Source organism: Pteropus alecto, unplaced genomic scaffold (genome assembly GCF_000325575.1).
Source record: "Pteropus alecto unplaced genomic scaffold, ASM32557v1 scaffold98, whole genome shotgun sequence".
NCBI classification, from domain to species: domain Eukaryota; kingdom Metazoa; phylum Chordata; class Mammalia; order Chiroptera; family Pteropodidae; genus Pteropus; species Pteropus alecto.
Window position 1 is genome coordinate 5,024,854 of NW_006443570.1, and position 24,209 is coordinate 5,049,062.

General features: G+C 48.0%; 2 protein-coding genes across 2 annotated transcripts in view; both read right to left on the reverse strand.

Annotated features, from left to right (window-relative positions):
* Positions 1 to 525: 525 nt before the first annotated feature.
* On the reverse strand, positions 526 to 7,291 carry SLC35B1 (solute carrier family 35 member B1). The gene is made up of 9 exons (XM_006924781.3): positions 6,901 to 7,291; positions 6,117 to 6,220; positions 5,464 to 5,594; positions 5,145 to 5,175; positions 4,402 to 4,559; positions 3,293 to 3,419; positions 2,447 to 2,553; positions 2,132 to 2,285; positions 526 to 911 (listed from the first exon to the last, which is right to left on the reverse strand). The coding sequence occupies exons 1-9, from the start codon at positions 7,104 to 7,106 to the stop codon at positions 859 to 861; spliced, it is 1,071 nt and encodes a 356-aa protein (XP_006924843.1). The 5' UTR covers positions 7,107 to 7,291; the 3' UTR covers positions 526 to 858.
* A 2,238-nt stretch (positions 7,292 to 9,529) lies between these two features.
* The window catches only part of FAM117A (family with sequence similarity 117 member A), a 17,382-nt gene continuing 2,702 nt past the window's right edge, over positions 9,530 to 24,209 (reverse strand). The window contains exons 2-7 of the mRNA XM_025041600.1: positions 18,449 to 18,544; positions 16,871 to 16,981; positions 16,246 to 16,380; positions 14,882 to 15,083; positions 13,506 to 13,656; positions 9,530 to 10,760 (exon numbers count right to left, since the gene is read on the reverse strand). Coding sequence (XP_024897368.1) covers positions 10,460 to 10,760; positions 13,506 to 13,656; positions 14,882 to 15,083; positions 16,246 to 16,380; positions 16,871 to 16,981; positions 18,449 to 18,544 — 996 coding nt within the window. The 3' untranslated portion in view covers positions 9,530 to 10,459. The remainder of the gene's footprint in view (positions 10,761 to 13,505; positions 13,657 to 14,881; positions 15,084 to 16,245; positions 16,381 to 16,870; positions 16,982 to 18,448; positions 18,545 to 24,209) is intronic.

Sequence of the window (24,209 nt, forward strand, 5' to 3'; positions counted from 1 at the left end):
CTTCCACCAGCATCCCTTTCAACAGGCAAAAGCTGGCATGGTGACACCTTGGCACAGGCCAGGATGGCAGAGGACTGTAATGTTTTAGCAGCTAAAGGGGGCAGGGGAATAGGAAGGATTAATCCAGCCTCCCCAGGAGGGGACCAGGTGCACTGAGAACACACAGAGATAGAGAGGGAAAAAAGACCTTCCAAAGCTGTTCAGGACATACACACTGGGTCTCTGCTTCTGGTTGAGCTTTGGCTGAAGGGGAGGCAGTGGAGAAATGTGAAAACACAGGCTCTGGCTTCATTGGACCCCAACTTCAAGAAAACTTTCTTGAGAATATATCTGTAGTTTTTAAAGTTGCCCACCAGCAACTTTAAGAGGAAAAGTGATTTTGACATTCCATGACTCTAACACAGCCACCTGTCCTGACATATTTAGACCCCCACCTTTGGAAACAGAAGCTGCACGCCCAACTATACAACCTATTAGAGCTCCTCCTTCTAATGCTTAGGCTCTTGAAGAAATTAGCCACTCAACCATAGGCTAACCACACCCAAGAGGAAGCATCTTAGGCAATGAGCCTCAAGCTCTGCCTCTTCCTCTCTCTCTCTTTATTTGTTAGGCTGTGCTCTAGGTCATCAAGAACAGAAACTTCCAACTCTGTCTTGTTAAAATCCAAGCATTTTTTTTTTTAGAACATGTGATTTTGATTCCTTTAAAAACAAAACAAAACAAAACAAACAAAACAAAACAAAACAAAAGATGACTGGAACCCAGTCCTTTAACCCTACTGTGTCCATTTTCCCAAGAGATGTTGTTATTTGAGATAATAACTTAAATATTCTTGGAATGGAGGTAGTTTCTCTCTTCCTAGTGGGATGTCTTCTTGGCTCCTTTCCCAAACTTGGCATCGAAACCAAGACCTATGGAAAAAGAGAACATGGGCAGAAATGAAACCTACCAATGATTTGCGGCAGGGGGCAGGGGAAGGTCAGCCTCTTGGTTCTCCAAAATTGGGGCTTTAAATAAAAGTAGTTTTCAAACATTCATTTTAAAAACACCCTCCGAGAAAAGCATTTTCATTTGAATGGCATCAAATGAAAAAAATCACCAAGGTACCAGAAATGACATAAACAGAAATACTGAAAGAAACTTAAGAGTCAAAACTTCTAAGCTAGTTCTCCCAGCATATCCATAGTGGCATAAATAGGGAGTAAGTATAATTTTACACTGTTCAGTGTCTGGGGAACTTGAGTTGCTGGAAGGAAATCACTAAAACCAAATGCTCATTAGGAAGGCTAGATTAGAAGTAACGCTTCCTTTTCTCTTGTTTGAAAAAAGTTTCCTCATGACCCAGCAATTCCAGTACTGGGTATTTATCCAATGAAAATGAAAACATTTGAAAGATATCTGTGCCCCTATGTTCATTGTGAGACTATTTACAATAGCCAAGATATGGAAGCAACATAGGTGTACATCAGTAGATGAATGGATAAAGAAGATGCGGTGTACATATACATATCTAACTATCTACCTATTTATCTATGTATATATACACACACACACGCACAATGGAAAATTACTCAGTGATAAAAAAGAATGAAATCTCGTGATTTGCGACAACATGGATGGACCTAGACGATATTATGCTAAGTGAAATAAGTCAAACAGAGAAAGATAAATACTGTATGATTTCACTTTTAAAACAAAAACAGACTCACAGAACCAGAGGATAAACTGATGGCTACCAGGGAGGAAGGGGGTGAGGGGATAGGTCAAAAAAAGTGAAGGGAAGTAAAAGGTACAAACTTCCAATTATAAAATAAATAAGCCACAGAGGTGTCGTGTATAGCATAGGAAATATAGTCAATAATACTGTAATAACTTGCCATGGTGACAGATGGTTACTAGACTTATTGTGGTGATCACATCAGGTATAAAGATGTTGAATTGCTTACATTGTACACCTAAAATGAATATACTACTGTATGCTAACTATACTTTAATAAAAAAAAATTTTTAGGTTCTCTGTAAAATAACTAAATAAATTTCATAAATACACAAGTAAATTTTAGGAGGAAAAAATCAAGCTCTGTCGCTGTCTTTTTGTGGCCCAGAGATGCCTGCTCTGGGTGGCACTTACCCAAGAACACAAGCACAGTGCCCACCCACTGCATGGAGCTGATGGGGTTGGCGAAGAGGATCACAGAGGCCAAGATGGTGAAGAACTTTCGAGTTGTGGTGATGATAGAGCAGGTCAGGGGGCCAAAATACACAACCGTCATGAATATGAAGCTCTAGAGATAAACAGGGAAAGGTGAGATCAGGCTAGTTCTTGGGTATCTGCCACAGGTCTAAAGTCCTTAACGAACATCAGAGCTAATCTTGCCACCACTCTTCTCCCAGCCAGACCAGCGTCTCTTAGGGAAGCCAAGCCATTCTCTGTCAAGGCACTCACCTGACCCAGGGCACTGGTCAGGCCAAAGAGCAGGATGTTATAGATGATAGTAGGGTACCTTTCAGCAAAGCTCAGGAACTCCCAGAGCTCCCCAGTGAATAGGATTCCTAGGAAGAAATGTCAAAAGGTGAATGATACATCTTGTGTGCCCATACCCACACACATACCTACACATGACCTGCTAAAGTACTCCAAAGGAGGGTGGGGCATGGGAAATGTATGGAGTGAGTTTGTATTGCCCCATTAGGCAGGCATCTTTTTCCTATTTTTCTGATTAGGGAAACTAATTAAAGACTCTCCCAAGCAAGGCTTGGAAGTTAGTTACTTCTGCCAAAAGTGACGGAAAGCAGAAATCCACAGATGTTGTGGAGACATTAATCCATACAACCCTAACTCAAGGCAGCCCCAAGCACTGGTCATCTCCAGCCATCAGTAGCCTCCTCAGTGCACTGTACAAAAATGCTTCCTACATGTGCCCAGCTTTGGAAAAGGTTAGGAAGCACTGATTGAAATGCGAATGTATTCACTTTCAAACTATGTTCAGTATACACCACATACCAATGTCTCATCTCCCTTAGAAGAGGGCAAGTTCCCAAGGTACCCCTGTGTCCTACTGCTGTGTCCTTCCATGACACCTGGCAGTCTACCCCTGATTGTGCAGGAACGAGTAGCAAGCAGAGCTTGATGGTGAAGATTCTCAGGGGCTTGGACATAAAGGCATCCTGGAGCCGAGGCAGGCCTTTGGCCCGGGCAAACTTAGCAACTGGCCCCTGAGCTAGCAATCAACCAATGAGGGCAGTCTGCCCTCTGGTGATACATGGAAAGAACAGCACAACTGCTCCTTACCAGCTCCCAGCAGCAATGTCGACCAAAGGTTAATGTTCAACATCATGTGATTGGAGCCTGTTTGGTAATGAGCTCGCATGTGGTCCTGGGAAACTCCTGTCAGTCCATCCAGGGTCAGAGACAATAACTGGGAAGGAAAGTGTGCAGCCTGCAGTGAGAAGGCCAACAGTGCTCCTCCCTAACCCAGAACACAGGACTCTCACCTTTCTGAGACCCCTCGGAAAACCTTAAGCAGAGTCCTGAGAACAAAATGCTGCTATTCAGTCATGGATGGAGGGTAAGGAGAGACCATTCAAGCTCCCTCTTCTCCCCAGGCACTAGAATGACAGGCTATCTGAGCTGCATAGTTGTAATGTAATCAGAGCAGGGCAGGAAATCTACCACTTTCCAACACAGTGCCACGAAGCCTGTTGGTGTGGGAGCCTGGAACCAGTTGTGGTGAGCCACACACATTCTTCCATTAAAGCTGGAGAGAAAAAGTCTACTCCCAGCATGTTAGCCTCCTGGCTTGGTGCACCAGAGACCGGATTCTGCAGTCATACTCCTGGATTAGAATCTTGGGCAAAGTTAGCCCCTAACTCTGCCACTTTACAGCCATAAGATCATGGGCAAGTGACTTAACCTCCCTTTGTTTCAATTTCTTCATCTGTAAAATGGAGATAATACTATCTATGAAGTTATTGTTGTAAAAGTTAATCAATTGGTATGTAAAACAGTTGGAACAGTACCTAATACATAGTAAGCAATAGCTACTACAGTATTATTTTAAACTCTGGCTTCTCAGTTTCTCAAAAAGCAGCAGTGAGAGACACACTACCCCTTTACTCTCTGCTCTCAAGTCTCTGTGACCTCACACCAGCATTTAGATACAGGCTTCAGGGTCATTCCTTCCTCAGGAGAGCTGAGCTGTAGTTAAATATTTCAGGCTTCCGATTATGGCCTTAGCAGAGCCAGGGGGCCACATAGCAAAGGACAAAGACTAGAAATGGGGAACGAGGAGTACCACAATCTTCCTCCAGACATATAATTGGCCTTTCACCTGCCCAAGTGGGGTTATTCCTTGGTTAAGACCACTGGAAAAGGCTGCCTTTCCCACCAGGATCACATACCAGGAGCAGCTCTCCATAGCCAACTGTGTGTTCTTCCATCCCAACTACTATTTTGGGTTTGTACATGAAAAGGGCCACTCCAGCCACAATTAGCAACACACACAGGTACTTGGCCATTGGGTACTTCTTCTTCAAAAGGGTCACTCCAAGAAGCATGACTATAGGGAAGAAACAGAGTAGAAAATTCAGGCACCCACAGGCATCGATGAGCCCAACACTTTCCTCCTAGGAGCCAAGAGAAGACTCATGAGAGAAAAAAAAATCTGAGAAGAAAGGCCTATAGAGGATAAGAGGAGGGTGTGAGGCTGGTACTCAAATAGAGATGACTTAGCAATAGGGCTGAACAAAGAGTATAAGGCAGGAAAAAGGTAGAGAAGCAAGGTGAAAGGTCCAGGGAGGAAGAGGCCAAGGGCGTAGCCAGTGGGGAAGAGTGAAAGGTTGAGAGGAAGAAACTGATAATCAAAATGGAATTGACGGTATCTAATGACAATGTTAACACACAGACGCCAAAATGACCACATGAAGCAGAATAGGTCAGCCTCTAGCTCCCCCAGCTTATGCACACCAACACCACAGGAAGTGATACAGATGACAGGATGGCAGGGGGAAGGGATGGAGGGATTCCCTGGGGATAGCTACGATGAGATGAGGAAGCCTAGACAGATACAGAGTTCTAGCAAAGGAGAAAATTTACTACAGGAAGAGTAAGGACGGAAGATGGGAGACCATCTTCTTCTGCTTACCTGGGATTGGCTTGCAGGATTTACCAAGGACCTGTAATTAAATTCGGCAAATAATTTCTGAGCATCTGTGATGTGCCAGGTACTATGCTAGGTGCTGTGTTAAGATGAGTAAATGTGGGGCCTGCATCAGAGATCGCAGCCTCAGAAAGTAGTCCTACTGTGGCCAACCCACCACTGCCAAACCTCGAATCTATGATTCTTCACACTCTGAATTTCTCAAACACACTCTTCTTTTTAAGTCACAGACCCGAGGAAAAAAAATCCTTAGTCCTTTTTCAACAACCTCTGAGCCAACCCTCATCCCACCCTGAGGTTTCACCTGAGTTGGGTAGTTGACAAACTGTAGTGCTGAGTTACTGGAGACCATGGCACCCAGGTAGGAGACAGAACAGGCAGCATAGAGCCAGCTCTGAGTACGATCCACCCTGGCAGTGTCAAAAAACTGGATCCCTGGGAGAAAACAAAACAAAACAAAAAAACAGACAAGAGAAACCTGGTGGGCCTAAGATGGACCACTGAGCAAAAGTCGAAGCAACAAGAAAGGAACCTGTCTGTCAAACAAGATAAGAAACACAAGTTGTTTCTGTCCACTTAAACTGGAAAGTCTCTGTAGACTCATTCAGTTCAAGGGACTAGTTAGCACTGCTGCTAGCTCCCAGGGAATAGAGAAATAGTCGAAACATGCTTGAAGCTGACACATGAAAGAAAATCAAAGAGATAAAGAAAAAAAAATTAAGTATTCTTAATGGGGATCTGGAATACAGAAGATCCGTTCTCTGCACAGTTCAGACTCATAGGTTGGTCTAATTTAACGAAATAGTTTACCTTGTTCTAAAGCCATGCGTTTTATAGACGAAACAGAGAGCTATGTAAGCACTAAAGTGGGTGAGGGTCTTGACAGTTGGATCACTGCCTAATGCCCAGGATACAAAAAGGAAGGGGCACATAACAGATTACTATCTAGATACTCACAGATCTTGGCAAACACAGCATTGATCACACACTGGATGAAGACCAAAGTTAAGGCAAAAGTGAAGGTCTCCTGTTTGGCTCCCTCCCCATACTTTCCTCTTGTTCTAAGAATGAAATACATGAGAAAGAAAAAGAAGAATTAGTATATTTCCTTCAGTGTCATCTAGCATATATAGAGCTACTGGAAGCTTTGAAATTATCTTGCCTCTCTGAATATAGGGAGAGTTTTGGGAGGATCCCTGGGCTCATTTATAAAAGAGGTTGATTTTACTGGACTTAGAAACTAGACATCCCTTCCTGCTAGTCCCATAGCCTAGGACGAAAATGTCCGTAAAGGATGGAGCTAGAAAAAACGTAGAAAATTAGATGGTGAAACGAGGTATCCCAGGAAGAAGGGATTTGGGCTACAGCAGCAAGGCCAAGGGCGAAAGTCAGGTGTCTGCAAGAATCTGGGAGTTCCAAAGAGGAACTCGCACAGGTCACGGAAATCCGTGTGGGGTTATAAACCTCAACCTGTAAAAGCCAGGCCGTTAAAACCAACAGGGGGGAAAAAGCAATTACAGGAGGGGAAATCATGAGGTCCCGAGACTCCAGAGACCAACTTTCGCGTTTTGGAAATCTGGGGAGGCTCGGCCGCGCTGTAAAAGTGTCGGGGTGCTGGGAGGGCAGAAGGGTAAGAGAGCAAGAGAGAACACCAGTGAGGGCCGCGAACCCGGCCACAGGCTGGAGAGAGGGAGCAGGATAGGGGGGAATATGTGCGTTCAGACCCCAGGGATTCGCTCACATCTTTTCCTGTAGGATCCCATAGTAGAAATAGCAGACAAAGACGCCAAGGAAGCAGACGGGCAGTCGCAGCCGGTCGGGCACCAGGGAGCTGCTAGCGGCCATGAGACGCCCGGACGACCCGACCGGAGACCCGCTCACTGCTGGCAGCGGCAGCGGCGGCGACAGATCCAGCCGGACATCGCCGACCGGCGACAGGGGCCTCATAAGAGCTGCATGCGACTGCCGCTCAGTAGGGCCCAGAAGCCACCGCCAGAACTGCCAGCTCAGAGCTGCCGAGGGGAAAACTCCTCAGAAACCGGAAAACGCTTCCAAGGAATGGAGACCTGCCCTGGGACCTTGGCTTCATCCCTAGTGGCCACGATAGCCAGCTGCCCCGAGGTTAATGTCTTGCCCTCGAGATTTTTCGATCGGGCAAATCCGAAGACAACTGCAACCCGGAGCTCGACGGGACCTCCTAGGAGATACGCGGGCGTGGCGTGATGGCGTTTAAGGATGTGGAGGCCATTGATTGGCTGCACTGTATGAAGACTGACAGGCGGGCGGGGAGGAGGTACTGCAGGCAGCTGGTCAAATCGAAGAGTCTTTTTTGCCAGTCGGCCGTCAGGTTTCTGCTGGGTCCTAACGCCAAGAAATTATCAGTGGAGCCTTAGCGTCCCCTAGCGACTCTACCCTCTCCACCAGAAGAGCGTTCAAGGCCCGCTGGGCTTTACAGAACAATCCTTCTCACTAGGCTTACAAGGCAGGACTCTAGTCCCAGCTCCGTCACTTAAAGGCAGGGCCACCCACACATGTCACCTAAATTCCGAGCCATAGTTTTTTGTCTGTCTAGAGATGGATAATTAGTAATAGCCACCTTGTCGCCTCTTGACTGTTGAGGATCAAGTGAGCTGAGGTTTATGAAAGCGTTTTATAAACTGTAGAGGGTGCTGGGCGAGTTTAAAATATTATTTGTCATTATTCTTTCTCAACCCTGATCTTGTTTCTTCACATCCTGGGGGTGGAAATGGAAGCTTACTGGAGTGAATTTTCTTTAGGGTCTTAAAATTCACCAATGGAGCAAACCCTTCAGCTGTCCTCCACATTTTTTTCCTATTATCGAGCTCCTTGTTGGACCCCTCCCTCATCCTAGTGTTGGGCCTCTACCTACTGACACCAAGAGGTAGGGCAAGGCTGACTCTCGGTCTTTCCACTGCCACGCCAAACCCCCACTTAATTGCACTCTGGACTGCTATGTAGGTAGAGGCTCCTTCTCCCCTTTGAGCAGCCTGCTTCTTTGGCAAGGCCATGGGCAAAGGAAGGAAGCTCAGGGCAGCACCACACCCATCACTCTGGGCCTGACTCACCAAGGCTTTGGGGGAATGCCAAACATCTTTCAGGGGGAGGGGTAAAACATTGAAGATGGGGTCTATCTTCAACCTCCTCTCTCCTTTATATTAGTGGGGAAGGGAACCCCCATACATTGCTCTCTTGCCCAGTGGTTTTTCCACTGAATGTCTGTAATTCCAGGGCACCAAGCAGCAGCTGGGGTGAGAGACCTGGGTTCCAGTTCCAGCTCTGCCTCTTCATCAGCTAAGGCTTCAAACAATTCACTTGACCTCTGACTCGAGTTTCCTCATCTGAAATTAATGGGACTATAACAACAAGCAGTAGAGCACTGTGGTAGAAGCATGGGCACTGGATTCAAATGGTCTGGTTCCAATCTCAGCAATCTCGCTTCCTATCTATGTCTTTGGGACGAAGTAATTCAATCTTTCTATCTATCCCTCAGTATAGTGAGATTTATTATTACACTCTTATTGAGTTGTTGTGATTTATCGATGACATTTTATGCAAAGCACAACAGGATATCTGATGCTTACAAGCCAATGAATGGTAGTTGGGATAGCAGCCTAGAAGCTTGTCCTGAGGTCCTTTGAGATAAAATTGTAGTTATTATGACTGCCCTTGGGGTAGTCAAGTTTTCATCCATACAATGGGGCTAATGTGTCTTTTGCGAAAATGCTTTGTGAATTGCAAAGCACCATCAAAATGTTGAAATGGTTATTCCCATTTCCCCCCGAAAGCCTAAGAGTGCTTACAGGTGTGGTACTATAATAGCTGAGAGGCAGCAAAAGGACAAGAACAGTTTCTTCTACTAGTCAAGGAGCACCCACAATGTCAAATTGTCTCCCTTTGTCCAATCTCATTTCCTCTCTGAAATCCACTCTCCTTAGGGAGCTTTTCCAGACTAACCCAAGAATGAATGACTCCTTCACCCCACCTCCAACACACTATTCATTCTGGACAGTCTTTCCATGGATCCGCTATTTATATATCTGTCCATAGAAAGAATCCAAGCCTGGTGGCTTAAGGACAGGGACTCTGTTCATCCACGTCGTTATGTGTTAGTAATAGCCACCTTGTCGCCTCTTGACTGTTGAGGATCAAGTGAGCTGAGGTTTATGAAAGCGTTTTATAAACTGTAGAGAGTGCTGGGCAAGTTTAAAGTATTATTTGTCATTATTCTTTCTCAACCCTGTCATTATTCTTTCTCAAAAGGCTCCTCTTGAAGACAAGAATGAAGTGACCAATACCCTCAATCTCCACCCCATTCCCTCCCCTCCAAGTTACTGAACAGAACCTCAAGCTGCTGGGAATACTTATTTATTTGGTCTATTAACACCAAGATTTGCAAAAACAACTTCTAAACACAGGATAAGAAAACTTGAACATTAACATTCTTCAATTTTGTGAAGCTCAGCAGTACGGAAAATATACAAACTTCAAACAGCTGCAAAAATAGTGTCTTTGGGAGAAAATAGAGTTTCTACATCGATACAAGAAAAATAGGCATTTTTCTAATCCAACCCAGTCCGGGGCAGGTGGAGGGTGTAGAGTCACCACCACTTGCCACCTGGAGGAATGCCAGCTCTCCCTCTCCCCCACTACCCACCTGGGGCTGGGCAGGCTGGGCTGCTGCTTAAGACAATCTTAGGGTGAAAGCGAGATGAAAATGCCACTTAGGAAAACGCTAGGTTCCCCACTCTGCCAGCAGCTGGATTGGTCAAGTGTTATGGCCCTTTAGGGCTGCTTTGGTCAGCTCCTCCAATGAGAGGGAGGCATGGGGATGAGGGCTGAGAGGATGGGGGTATCTATCATCGGGTCTCCACTTCTTCATCTGTGGAGGAGAGGGAAGGAAATCTGTGGTGTCCCCTCTCCTCTGATCACGGCCAGCTTGCTCCATGACAAGGACAAGGGTTCCATATATAGTCCTTTGGACTCACCCTCAGGAGTGGGGGACCCAAGACCTTCTGGGTGGGTTTTCCATCAAGTGAGAGAGGTGGCAAGAACACAGGTGTGACTTGTGAGCTGCCCAGCTGCTAGTGGAGAAGGCAGGCACCCTCTCATTCAGAGGGGATGGTGTCCATCAAAAAGAGGACCCAGGGCTTTGACACAATAAATGAAAGTGCTCGAAGGCTGAGAGGGAAGGGCTCCTTCACCCCCCACCTCAGGGGAGCTAGAGAGGGGCCTGCCACCAAGGCACTGGTCTCCATGGTAAAATGGTAGGGGCGGGGACCTCAGACCACCAGGGAACTCTGGAAAAGCACGGGCTCTTCTGATGGTGGGGTGCGCTGCCATGGCTCGAATGGCAGCGAGGAGGCCTTGGAGGCTTCTGGATCCTTCCGAGGTGGTGGCCTGGGGCTGCTGGGGGGGAGGGGAGACCCTGGGCTTGAGGGGCAGTTACGGAAGATGAAGCCCATGCTGGGGAAGAGGGGCTTCATCAAGCTGACGGGGCAGAAGGCTGAGCCTGTCGGGTTGAAATGGACTTTGTTCTTGTCAGGACAGGACGTCAGGAAGGCCAGGTCAGGACCTGGAGACCTGGAGGATAAAGAGAAAAACACACAGACATACATGTGTACATACACATATATACAGAAATAGCCAGTGAGAAGGGATGAGAGATGTCCCAGCACTTGGGGAGTAGGGGAGCTGAGTCTCTGTTCAGACAGGACGGTAACTTAACCAAAAAAACGATAGACTACTGAACAACAGCCAGTCTGTCGGTTCCTCAGCTCTTCATTGTTTAGAAATATGGCTAAACAATAAGAAATCTACTTTAGCTAGAAAGTAAGAGGATTTGAAGCTAGACTGGAAGGAGAACTTCCTGACAATGTGATTCTAGAAGAGACCAAGGGAGTTTTTGAGAGATTTCATCAGTGAACAGACCCTGTTCACTGGGGGCAGACCCTTTGCCTGAAAGCAGCGATCCAGGCAAAATGGCTTTCTAAGACTTTTTATAGTCTTACGCAGGGTTTCTCAGCCTCAGCACTATTGACATTTTGGGCTGGAAAATTCCTGGTTGTGCACCACAGGATGTTTAACAGCATCACTGGCCCCTTCCCACTAGGTGCCAGTAGCACCTGACACCCTCCCCCCATACAAGCTGCGACAACCAAAAATGTCTCCTGACATTGCTGTCATCTGGGGGGAAATACTGTCCCCCACTGAAATCATTCTTAAGCACATTTGAAAGGAGTGATTTTCAAAACCTTTACTGGGCGGGAAGGATAGCAACCATTGTGAGAAAGGCCGTCAGACCTTAACAGAAGATCTAGGTTCTTACTCACCCTGTGGTCTTGGCCAGGACTGTCTCACTTTTCATGTGAAAAGAATTATCCCTACCCTTCATATGGGGGAAATGGAAGGATAAAAAGAGATTGTGTCAGAGAGTCCTAGAGTAAGGAATGCTTATGATAAAAAAAAGAAGAAAAGTGTGACCATGTTTTAAAGGTGACAGAGTCTAAGAAGCTGCTGGTTGTAAGGATTTTGGATGAGAAGACAAATGTGTGGGAAGATGGGGAAGCTCTGTCGCCAATGGATCCCACTGACTACCTTTTTCTTGAAATATATTTACAGAAATATACACTTAGTGTATAGCTTGATCAGTTTGTTACCATTTTAATTGTAGAATTCTAAGAATTCCAGACTCAGGGAGAAGAGTAGGTATGAGGAGGAGGGTAGAGGTTGGCACAGAGTGAGAGGTGGAAGGAAGTAAAGGCCTGGGGTTCCAGAGAACTGCACAGTGGCAATGTGTCCCCTAACCGAGCAGGGTTTGAAAGGGTCCCACTTCATAGAGGGATGGAGAATGGGCAGGAGAGGGAATGCTCTTGGTGTGTGCACGTACACATGAGGAAGGTGACCCAGAGGAGTCCAAGCAATGCTTGAGGGACATGAGGGCAACCAGCATGGTCCTGAACAGCTTGATTCCCTCCCTAGGAAATCCAGGCCATCTTACGGGGTCAGAGGTTAGGAATAGGAAAATGTGGCAGATGAACCACTAAACACAAGAACTTCCCAATAGGAAAGCTGACACAATGAAGAGACCCCAATAGCTATGAATATGTATCCCAGGATATCTTAGAGAGTAAGTGACAGATCAGTGCCTTTCATAAAGGGTTGACACAGAGGCAGGAAGCTGGATGAGATGACTCTGAGATCTCTTCGGGCATTATGAGTCTACAAAAGAATCAAGACAAGCAGACACCTGATTTCCTCAAGCAATTCCAGGTTGTAGTTATTCAGCTATAACGTGGACTGGGGAAGGGCACCAGAGTCCAGAGTCTGCTACACAATCTGGCCTCTTCCCTCCATACACCACTGCAGAGGACCCAGTGCTGCGGAGAGATACTGGGCAACAGTGATGATGCGAGCGACACCCCAGTGGTCATGGTTTTTCTCCTTAACCCTCACTCTGTGTTGTATATGTACCTTCTGCTACTACTATGGGTTGTCTTCTCCCTTATCTGAGATACGAATAGAGCCTTCAAGGCCCTAAACCCTGTCCCAGCTAAACGTCCACTCACACACCATGACTAAACTTCCTGACTGCCATCGAAACCACAACTTCCACGGTGAATCTGCCCTGAAGAATATTAAAGGTGGCGAGGGAAACGAAATGAGCTCTTAGGGTGCCTGCCAAGGGGGGCTGGCTGTGTGGGCATGTGGGAAGGTCAGCTCTTGATTTTCTCTGCTAATTGGAGAGAACTGTAGTAAAGAAATCAACTAAGAATGGCTTCTGAATTGCCCAATCTGGCTTGAGAATATTGCATAGTCCTTACTTGCAAGGACTGGAAATTTCTTTCTGGACGGTCATGACACTTGAACGACTGCAGCTTGACTCAAAGGATTAGACAGCTGTTTAGGTTCCCCTGCCCCTCCAGTGGGGAGGAGACGGTTCTCATCTCTGCCGAAGAGAACAACTACTATGTTCTCTCTCTCTGATTATGGTCTAGCAAATTCTCACACCTTCCCCAGGGATGAAAAAAAAAAAAAGGAGAAACAAAGGGTTTAGGTTTCAGAGCTCTTTCCTTTCCACTTTCTGCTGCGCTTGTGGCTGGCATGTGGGCAGAGAGCAGGTTTCTATGGAGATAATGATAAGCAAAGATTTAAGTGCTTGGAGTAGGTAATGTCAACAAGTTTGATCATGGAAAATCTGCAATACCAATAATCTAAAGTTGACAACATCTCTAGGATGAGAGAGAGTCCAAGACTGAAGCAGGCTCTGTCAGGTGGGACCACACAGGGCTAATCCCCCATCCCCATCCCTCTCTCTGATGTACTCACGTGGCCTCTTCAAACACACGCACTCTCTCACAGCCTTCTGGGGGCTCCCGTTTGAAGACGTAGCTATGATTGGGACGAGGGGAGGCGGCAAAGGCAAGGACTGGAGATGGGCTACCATCTTCAAGGAAAGCTGGGTGGCCTGGAGAGGAGCCTGCAAACAGAGCAAGGCTGAGTCCAGTGAAGCTGAAGGAAAGATCTCTACCATCCTTGGCTCGGGCCCTGGTATAAAGGGAAGAGGCTAGGAGACACGATAAGGTGGGTGTCCAGGGTTATGCTGAGCCAGGTTGTTTGTCCATACTCTACCTTAGAAAATCTGAGGCGGCTTACAGAAATACATATCCTGTTATACAGGATAACAAACAACAACAACAACAACAACAACAAATACAACTGAATTAATGGGAAGATGAGGTCTAATACCAACTCTATATTCCCAGGAAATAAACAGTGATTGGAAATCCAGGCCTCAGATTTAAAGGAATCCTAAATTTTGTCTCTCTCACTGCCTTCTTCCAAGACTGCACCGCCCTGCCTTGCCAACATACCACAGCTTCTTCCTTTCCACAGCCTTGAAAATCTATCCGTTCTTCCAGGAAGAGCTCTTATACTGACTCAGAGAAGCAATTTTTATTCAACTCAACTTGTGGGATAAAATTCCTCTTGCTTTCCACACAGCAAATGTACTTTGCCTACGTTGCAAATATTGACTTTATCTGTATTTATGTCACATTTATTCCTTATTACTCTATGCTCTATTTACCTCTGTGTCTTGTTAGATCATGGCCTTGACCAGCCTACCTCACAGGGTTGCTGTGAGAATCAAATGAGGCAACACAGGCAACATAATGTAAGGGTCATTACTATTGGGAGGAAGGATTCACATCTTGTCCTCTTGGTGAAGCAGCCAGGGCACAGTAAAAAGTAGAGGTTTGGAGTCAGCCCGGGTTTCAATCTGGGTCAAACCAGGTGACTCTGGGCAAGAGACCGCATTCTCTTATTTTGTATCATTCACAACCACCTTGAGACTTATTCCTGCTAATGGGTTGAGTGGACACCTGAACAGACTCGAGGGCTCTGTACTACTGCATGCTGAACCTCAGCCAAAGATGGAGATGACAGGGACTGTGTCTTTGGGTTACAGTGAAGATGAAATGAAAATATAGGTGCAGAGACTTTATATAAATTATAAATCAGAATTGACGTCAAGGACCATTATTCTTACTGGTATAATATACAAAATAAAGATGACTCCTAAATATATTCTGGTTGGCTGGTAAATAAAAACGCTAGGCTTGACAGTGACTGGAGGCGGAAAGGGGAGTGGAGTCGCCCCTGCTCCCTGAGTGGGCCCTGCCGCCTCAATCTCCTCAGCTTACCTTTGTCACTGGGGATGGATGCAAGCTCCTCGACTGCACCCCGGTGTTCCTCGTGGCTGGTCTGACCAGAAGGCTGGGGGGATGCCAGGGAGATGGAGGGAGAGCTGGCAAGGTTGCCAGGCTCCAGGAGGAGGAGGGGGTGATCACAGCTGCCACTCTGGGGGGGAGCTGGGGCACGGTGCCCATCAGGGATATCAAGGATCTGCCAGGGAAGAGGAGGGGTGATGACTCCCAGGCCTGTCTCTTCAGGCCTGCAGAGCTGTGGCAACTCTTCGGTCCTCCTTTTGCCCTTGTTCTCCTTCTTTATTTATAAAACACGGTGACGACAGGACACCATTTCCTCAAGTCACTGTTTTCCCAACCACCTGCCCCAATCTAAGGGAAAACCCCTCCTGTTTCTCCCACAGTTCTTTGTTCTTTTGCCTTGTAACACTTGCAGCCAAATTTATCATTACATATTTATTTGAATGATTTCTCGATGTGTTGCTCCCATCAGGCTGTAAGCCTCTCAAAGGCAGGAACGGGTCTGAGTGTCAGGCTCTGGGAACACAGAGAAGAATAACAATGGGGTGCAGGAGAGGGGCACGCCATCAGGACACTGTAACCACGGTGGGCCACTGCAGGACAAGTGTGCAGACTATTATCACGTACTAACTCCCCTTTCTCTTTTTAACATTCTATGGTACTTGTACCCACAGCTCGCCAAATTGTGTGTGTGTGTTTGGGTGAAAATCTTACATATACTCAGATTAAAACTCAACCAGCAAATAAATCGTAAACTGAGGAGTGTGCCCACTAGAATTATATTAATACTGCCCGACTGGCATTCCCCAATTGTACTGTGTCAGTATAAAAATGTGCCTGAGACTGCAGAAAAGGTAGCAAATAATTCTGCCTGGGAATGGGGTGGGGGAAAGGGCTGCATTGGGGAATTGGACATGAAGGATGAATGTGTGTTGCCAGGTAGAGATGGAGGGAAGTGGTAACTCAGGCAAGGGGGTGACTTGAACTGAGGCACAGAGGTGACGGTGCTGGTGCCAAGTATGTGGTAACAGTGAGCTGGTGCTTTGGCTGAAGAATGATGCCTCGCCCATTCCTCCCAGCTGGGACCCTACCTTTTCTCTGTCTACCCAGCACCAAAAGCTTTCCCCAGGTATACCCACCCAGCTCTCCTGTCCCTGTAGTTAAGTCCTTTTAAGTCTAATGACCTCAGTTGGTGTTCCTTCCGCATGCTGGTGTTTGCATGCAGCTCTGTCGCTGTAGCCACGGCCTGTGAGTGCCAGAGAGCAAGAGTCCCACTTCCCCACGTCCAGATTCAGCAAGATGCTGCCTGTCAGCGTATCCAGGACACGGGCCCCACTCACCCGCAGCAGCTCCTCTTCACCCTGCTCCTTCACGAACACCTCCTCCAGCTCTTGGTTGAGCCCTTCCAGGCTCCGGTGCAGGCAGGGGCTGAGTCGCAAGACAGGGGACCCTGAGGGGAAGCTGGGAGGGGACGCCTGAGGAGGAGACAAATGAAGCACTCACTGAAACCCACCAACCCCAGACAATTGTCAGTTCTGACTGGGGGGAGCGGGGGTAACAGTTATGTCAACATGGCAAAACCAAAAGAGTAAAGGAGGATTTGGGGACAGTTACAGATTGCAATAGGTCCATTCAGTGGGGTTTTCTCCAGAAGTCAGAGATTTGAGAGGTCTGGAGTATGCTTTTAAAGGCCACAGGAGCATCGCCGCCTCAATTGCATACGGGGGTGAGGGTGGAGGAGAGCAAAATTCAGAATAGCAGGAAGCCCTTCTAATGTCAGTCAGCAAGTCCAAGTTTGCACTGAAACTTTACCTGGGTACCCACGTGGCCACAGAGCATGCAGTGCAGTAGGGCTCAGGAGTTGCTCAACCTGAGAGGATCTTCCCATGGGGGCGGGGGAGGGGGTTGCGGAGCACATGCCATGGAACATGACAAAGGGGAAAGGGCTTGGGGGAGAAAACATACCCTCAGTGCTCCCCGCACAGCATGGTCCCCTTGGAGTGGGGAGCCCCGCTCCTTCTCTTTCCCATTGCGGCTCAGCTTTGTCCTCTGCAGTTGCTGCTTCAACTTGGTAATCTGGTGGCCCAGAGAGGGGGAGAGGAGGCAGGTGAAGCAAAGCACAAGTGCACTGGGTCCCTCCTCCCAGGCGAGGCTCCTGCCAGAGGCCCATGAAAATGCATGAAAGGGAGATGGCAGCGAATCTTCCATCTCAAAATACCTCAGCGGTGTTCAAAACGGTGATGAAAGGTTCATCAGGCAAGCTGGGTACCTTATTGACTAGATTATTTGATGTTTTAAATTACCGTGTATTCCATAGATGGATCAGTTTCCAAAAATAAAAAATAAAAAATACGCAATGCTGAAACCATTTTTGTCTTTCACAGATTCCAAAGGCATGGAATACTACTCTATTAATAGAAATGGGAAATGATGTTTTTGAATTCACTCTCCAAAGTATATTCACAGCTATCTCAAAGGCCTGGGACCAGGAGGGATGGAAGGATTTCACCCTGTTTTAAAGCAGACTGCACTGAGCGAGGAGCAGGCTCTCCAGAAGGAATATCAGATTTTGTCCTGACTTCTATTTCCTGTGACGATTATGCATTATCATCAACAATTCTGAATATTATCCCTGTCACATTTGTAATTCTGCACCTACTTGCCTCAGCTGGCAAATGATCAGGAGATTCAGAACTATTTTAAATATGGGCCTAAATTAAATGGAATTCAGAGAGTAGATCTGCTGCCCACAGCCATACAATTTGTGACTACTGCCAACAAGAAAGTGCTTTTAGGTTTGCTATTGGGGATCATTCGACCATGACTCCATGTTTAGTATAAATAACTTGCTTACTCTGTTAATTAAAACTTTAAATACTTTGTATTTCCCACCAGCCTTCAATATTTCATATTTTTTCTCTGTTCTTGCCACCAAGAGGGCGAAAGCCACTCCCCCTATAAGGGGGTCGAGGGTGACTCCTAGCAGGTTGGCCCTGTCAGGAGCTGCCCCATAGCACGGGCATGGCAGGCGGAGCTGGTTTGCAAGCCCTGGAATTCTACCAGTCTATGGCTTTCTCTACTCAACCTCAATGACTGGACCTCCTGAGGGAAAAGGAGGGCCAGGACAAAGTGCTTGGGAACACATAATTGTCTTCTTCTTTTAAAAACAAGGCAGGATGAATAGTTAAGCAATAAATGGGGCTGAGGCCTCCTAATTCTCAGGAACTGATTCTCCGTCTTTCTACAGTCTCTGAACTGCTGATCTGGATCCAACCTCAAAGTAAAGTGAGAACATGGTGCCTCCCATCCTGTGCTTGGCTGCTGAAGGGTACCAGCAGCCACTGGTCAAGCCCCTGCTGGCAGGAGGGTCTGGCCATCAGAAAGCTGGCAGGCAGCTTCGAAGGAGCCATCTCATATTAGGAAAATGTCAGGTTGAGGCAAGTGAGATTGGAAGTGTGTGTCCACTTTGGAGCAGATGTATCCATGGTGCTTGGGGGTAAACAAGAGGCAGCCACCCCAGCTGGGAAGTCAGAGGGCAGTTACCTCTTTGCGGTGGTCTGTACTGCCCCAGGATGCTGAGCGCTTGTGTGTACAGGAGCTGGCCCGTTCACCTTCAAGCTCTTGCCAAGACAGGGGAGTCTGCAGGGAGAGGAACCCAGTGAGACAGAGCATCTTCTCAGGCAGGCTCAGGGGAAGCAGGCACACCATTTCCTAGACAGAAGTGGTGGCTCTTCGAAGGCTTCTCTCTCATCTGCTCATCAACCTCAACACTGTCAGCCTCTTATTCTTTCAGGCTTCTCCACTGATACTGCCTCTTTCCCAATCCACTTCTTCTTCCAGGAAACCCTCCCTGATGAGCCAGTAAGGCCAACCTGCTCTCTACACTCTTCTGACTTTTACACATGGATGATATCCCCAGCTTTTCCAGGGTTCCCCAACAGTGAGGACAAGTACTGCCCTGCCCTATCCTCACCAGCTCCAAAGGGGCATGGGCTCAGAGACCCACTGGCATCCTTGATCCTTGCACCCTCTACATGCCCAGCATAGACCCAGGTTCCTGGGAGCCTAATGAAAACGAGTTACTAGACCAGCCTCCAGTTAGGAATCATTAGTTAGTAAAATAAGATAAAGGTCAACAGAGATCCTTGCCCTGCATCCCTGACTGAAGTAGGGGATGCCTGTGCAGTGCAGTGCCTCAAGTTTGCTCTGTGATTTTCACTGTATACAGAGTAAGTGCCGGGGGCCCGACGTCCTCCTAAATATGCAGGGGAGGGGACATTTTCAGAAAAGATGGAGCCAGAATTCTGCACTCAGCCCTGACTCCTGACCCCTCTTGGCTTTATCATAGCTCCTTCTCTTGGGTCCTGCTCTGCCCCTCATGAGAACAGGGCTCTCGGCCAGCCAACCTCCCTCCTCTGCTGCACAGAAGACCGAGTTGGCCCAAGACGGAGGCAGGGGGAGTTGTAGACCCACTTCCTGAGCCCCCACCCGAGAGAGGAAGCTGTCGGCTCTAAGCACGAGGCAGGAGGACAAGATCCCTCCCCACCACCAACATCCCTACTTCCATTCCAAGGGAGGGGCCCAAGGGGGAACGCTCCAGTGGAACCAGTTCCTCTCTAACTTCTTTGCACGAGCTGCCAAAACCATGAGGGCCTGGGAACCATCTCCTCCAACAAATCTGCTGACCTCCCCGGAGAGGTTGTTGCAAACAGAAAGGGGGAAGAAAAGAGAGAAAAAACCAACAACTCAACACCCAACAGCTGCTAAGAAGAACTCAGCAGGGCAGTCTGAGCGGGACTGTGGGAGCGGTCCTCCCTGTGCGACAGCTGCAGAGCAGAGGGGCAGCCGGGGGGGAGCTGAGGCTCCCTGGTTCTTCCTTCTCCCAGCTGCACACCGATCAGGACCTTTAGTGGGCTGTGAGACAAAACCAGGGTCAGACAACTGCCTTACTTCCCTTCCCTGATGCTAGTACCACAGGGAGACTATCAGAGATCCATTCCTCCACAGTTCTCTCCTTCAGGAAGAGGGCAGGCAGCACATCCTTCAGGTCCACACCCCAAAGCCCTTGAAGTGAAGCTGAATCTGACAGTCTATGGAAACCAAGCAGTCTATTACCAAACGTCCATCTCTCTAAACCAGAGTTGGCAGACCAAGTCTCGGAAAAGGCTGCTGCACAGACTGAAAAGTGGGGAGGAAGTCCGCTGAAGTCTCCCACAGCCCCCTTGGCCCAGCAGACACACAAACGCTCCGCCCCTTCAGGGCTCCAAAGCCGACCCCATAGATGGCTAGCTCTGCTAACCAAAGTGCTGAGTCCCACACTAGCCTGTTGTTGCTGGAAAGACGGCAGAGGCTGTAGAGGAGAAATGGCAAAAGCTAAGGTGATGAGCCCATTTCCCCTCCTCCAGGAAGACGCTGTACTCACAGGTGGGTGGTGAGAGAGAGGAAAAAACAGCCACGTTCAGGCTGCCACCGGTTCTACTAACATCTCTGGCAAACTCTCCGACTGCCTTCTTTCCTCTGAGATATGTGAGGGGGTGGAAGGAGAAATGTAGGCTAGCGCTGGAGTTTAGAAAGGATGTAAAACTTCATGGCAGCCAAGATCATCTCCTCTCTCAATCCATTTTACCCCACTGCTCTCTCCTCTGCTCTCTCTTCTTCCAGCACCTACCGCCTACTCTGTGTAAACTGTGCCGCCGAGGCATTGCTTTGTCTCCACAGCCACACTCTGGGTGTAGATATCACCACCTTACCCTCCATCCCATGACCTCCCCTCTCCATATTTGGCTCTCTGTCCTGTCTATCTCCATCTCCTTTTTCTTACCTTGCCCTTGATCTCTAAGCCTAGTCTCCCCCTCAAAGATGGCTCACCCTACCAATTCTTCCCAGCCTTCCCATCGGGGAGCCTTTCCTAACCTTTCCGCCCCATGCTGACTGCTTCTTTGCTCTGTGTCTCCTCTGTTCGGATGGGTTCAGGGCATATACCATTCATTCAGTCAACAAATAGTTCCCAAATGCAAACCGTGTGCCAGGTATTCTTCCAGGTGTTGGGGACACAACAATGCACAAAACGACAAAAATCCTCATCTCTTTTGAGTTTACATTCTAGTTGGGGATATAGTTTAAATAGTGTAAGTACTAAAGAAAAAAATACCGCAAAGAAAGGGGCTAGGAATGAGGGAAGTCGGGGGTGGTATAGGGTTTTAAATACCTGGGAAGCCCTCAGTGAAAAGGTAACATCTGAAGAAAACCCCGAATGAGATGAGGGAGGGAGCCAGGTGGACATTTGAGGTGAGAGTGAGCGAGACAGAGAAAATAGAAAGTGCAAAGGCCCTAAAGCAAGAGGAATGAGCCTGGTGTTTTTGAGAATAATGAGGAGGCTAGTGCAGCTGGAACAGAGTGAGCGAGGGGCAGTGTAGCAGGAGATGAGGTTAGCGTGACAGATTGAAAATGCCCCCCACTCCCTGCATGAGATCCTAATTCCTGGAACTTGTAAGTATTACCTTGTGGGGTAAATATTTTTGCAGGTATGATTAAGTTAAGGTGGGAAGAATATCTTGGGTTATCCGAGTGGGTCTTAAATGCCATTATAAGTGTCTTTATGAGAGAGAGAGAGACAGCGGGAGATTAGACGCACACAGAAGAAAAGGCAATGTGACCATGGAAGCAGAGATTGGAGTGATGTGGCCATAAGCCAAAGAATGTTGGCAGCCACCAGAAGCTGGAAGATGCAAGGAATGGATCTCCCAGAGAGCCTCTGGAGAAAGTGTAGCCCTGCCAACACCTTGATCTTGGCCTAGTGAAATGGAATTTGGACTTCTGGCCTCCAGAACTGTGAGGGAATAAATTTTTGCTGTTTTAAGTCACTAAATTTGAGGTAATTTGTTACAGCAGCTTCAGGAACCTAATACGGTAGAGGCTATCCTGTGTTTGAAGCTGTTTACATGCTGGCCCTGAGTAGTCTTAAGGCGGACATGCGCACAAGTGTGGGCTTTGGCTCCTCCAACTGAACTGGAAGTGTCAAGAGTGGGAACCATGCTCTGTCCCTTATTTTCAGTGCCCCTGGATGAACAGACCCCTTCTCCTCTCATTCTCACCACGGAGGTCTGGGCCGAGGTCTCCTTGGAATACAGAAAAGTCACAGCTAAGAAAGGCTACTCTTCAAAAAGCAATCCTTTATGGCACAACATGGGCCAAGCCATGCTGCGTGCCAGCACCATAAGTAGTTGTTCCAGATGACCCTTAGGAAGCAAGGTAGAGCTTGAGCTCAGCAGGCCAAAGTCATGTTTGTCAAAGGGACTCATACACTGGAATAGATTATTTGTACACCCCAACCCAGGGGGAGCAGCTGAGGGAGAACCAGGGCCATTTACTAGCCATGAGTGGTGTCAGCCAACAGTGCAGATGGTGCTCGAATTATGCAAAACCAAATGTGGGTTAGACCAAGCAAGCCTTGCCTGAGATCCTGAGATCCCAGAGCAACATGTGGCAGGATAACTGGGCATGGGGATGGAGAAGAGCTTTTCAAAGAGCGGCCTGACAGAACAAGAAGGCAGGGGCCAGAAGGAGCTGAAAACCCTCCTAACTGCAACCTGTATCTCTGCCCCCAGCCCAACTAAGTTTCTACCTGGACTCTGAAGAAGGAAGAGTGCTGATTATATTGCCTCCAGTGACACTGACAGAGACAGAGACCAGGTGGGCCCTGGGAAAATAATCCCGCACGTGTGTGTGGAGACACAGGGCAAATGGTGCCTGGCCTGGTACAGATGATCAGGAACCAGGTGTTGAAATGAAATCCACCAGGGAATCAGCCCCCCGGGACTCTGGCGGGACAGAGACAGGAAAGGCTCTGAGGGGAGTCTGCCGGCCAATGTTGAGAATTCCGGCTGCAGGTGGCCAAGGCCACCCATCTCTGGCCCTACAGTGACTATGCAATCCTCACATTTTCCATCATAAACTCGTTTTCAAACATTCTGTGCTGTTGTCACACCATATGCTGAACAACTGGTCCTGTTCACCAGTGTGGAAAACAGGCGCTGTGCCCAGGCCCCCACACCCACAAAGGAAAGCCCGTGATGGGCAGACTGAATTGTGTGTTACCACTAAGTGCTGAGGCACTGGCTTAGGCAAAGGAGGAAGGCATTTCACAGGTAGGGAGAATTACAGAAAGGGAAGGCTTCGCACACAAAGCATGCTGCCTCTGCCTCTGGTCTTCAAGACACTCCATGAGGTTTGCCAAGGACTTAAGCTATTTTTTTTCCTGAAAGGTAAGTCAGGCCTAAAGGAAAAAGTCTGTCCTATAGGCTTGCCACCTCACCTGGAGCATGCAGAGGAAGTGGAGCTAGAGATGAGAAGAGGGGGGAGGGGGAGGGTAGAGTAGGTACCCAGGGTCCCATCTGTCTGCAGGATGAGAACACCAGTGGGGAAACTTTGCTCAAACAGTCATTCCAGCTGTGGTGAGGCCACTTCCTCCCTCCAGAAGAGTGCAAGAAGACTCAAATGCTTTGCACAGCAAGAAGGGAGAGGGGTGACCGCAACCGGCATGTGCTGCCATCACCGCCCTGGCCCAGGCCCAGCCGCTAGGAGGGACCAGCCCAAATCACTTGGTGACCAGCTCTGATTTACCAGCTGACCTGGGGAAAGGTGGTCCAGAGAGGGGAAAACATTCAGATTGATTTGGAGAATCCTGACAAAGTCCTCCAAGACACAAAAAAAACATCCTCTAGATGACAGTGACTCTGCACAGAAGCCCTCCTCATCCTCTCCAGCTGGCCACTCTGTCCAGCTCCTAAGAGCTGCACCTAAGCTCTTCCGTGTACTCACCAAGCTGGTCTCTGGGAGACCTGGTCATCCTTCTCCCTTTGCTTGTCCTGACTCAGAACATGGAGCAGCTCCAAAGTACTCCTTCCCCAGTTACCACATTCATACCTCCTCCTACCTCTTCCTGCTTCCTAGAACAACTTCCCAAATAAGATCCATCCACCTCACGTCCTCCCCTGCCCCAAATATCTGGATAACCCAGCTCTCCATGTCAGACTGTAAATTGTCTAAACTCTGTGCTATCCTCTCTGCTGGCAATCTGCTATATTCAAGAATGGAGCTTTCCACTCCATCTTCTGCTTTGTGAGGAAGTTTCGAGGACACAGCATGCCTGGCTATCTAAATGGCAGGTGTTCTGTGCTTGTTGACCAGGTCCGAAAATTGTTTGGAACAGGCAGTGCCCTTGCTTGCTCTAGGGGTTTCAGAGAGGGGAGCTGCTCAGCCTAGACCTTAACAATGACTGCTGCCCTCACCGCAAGACAGGCCC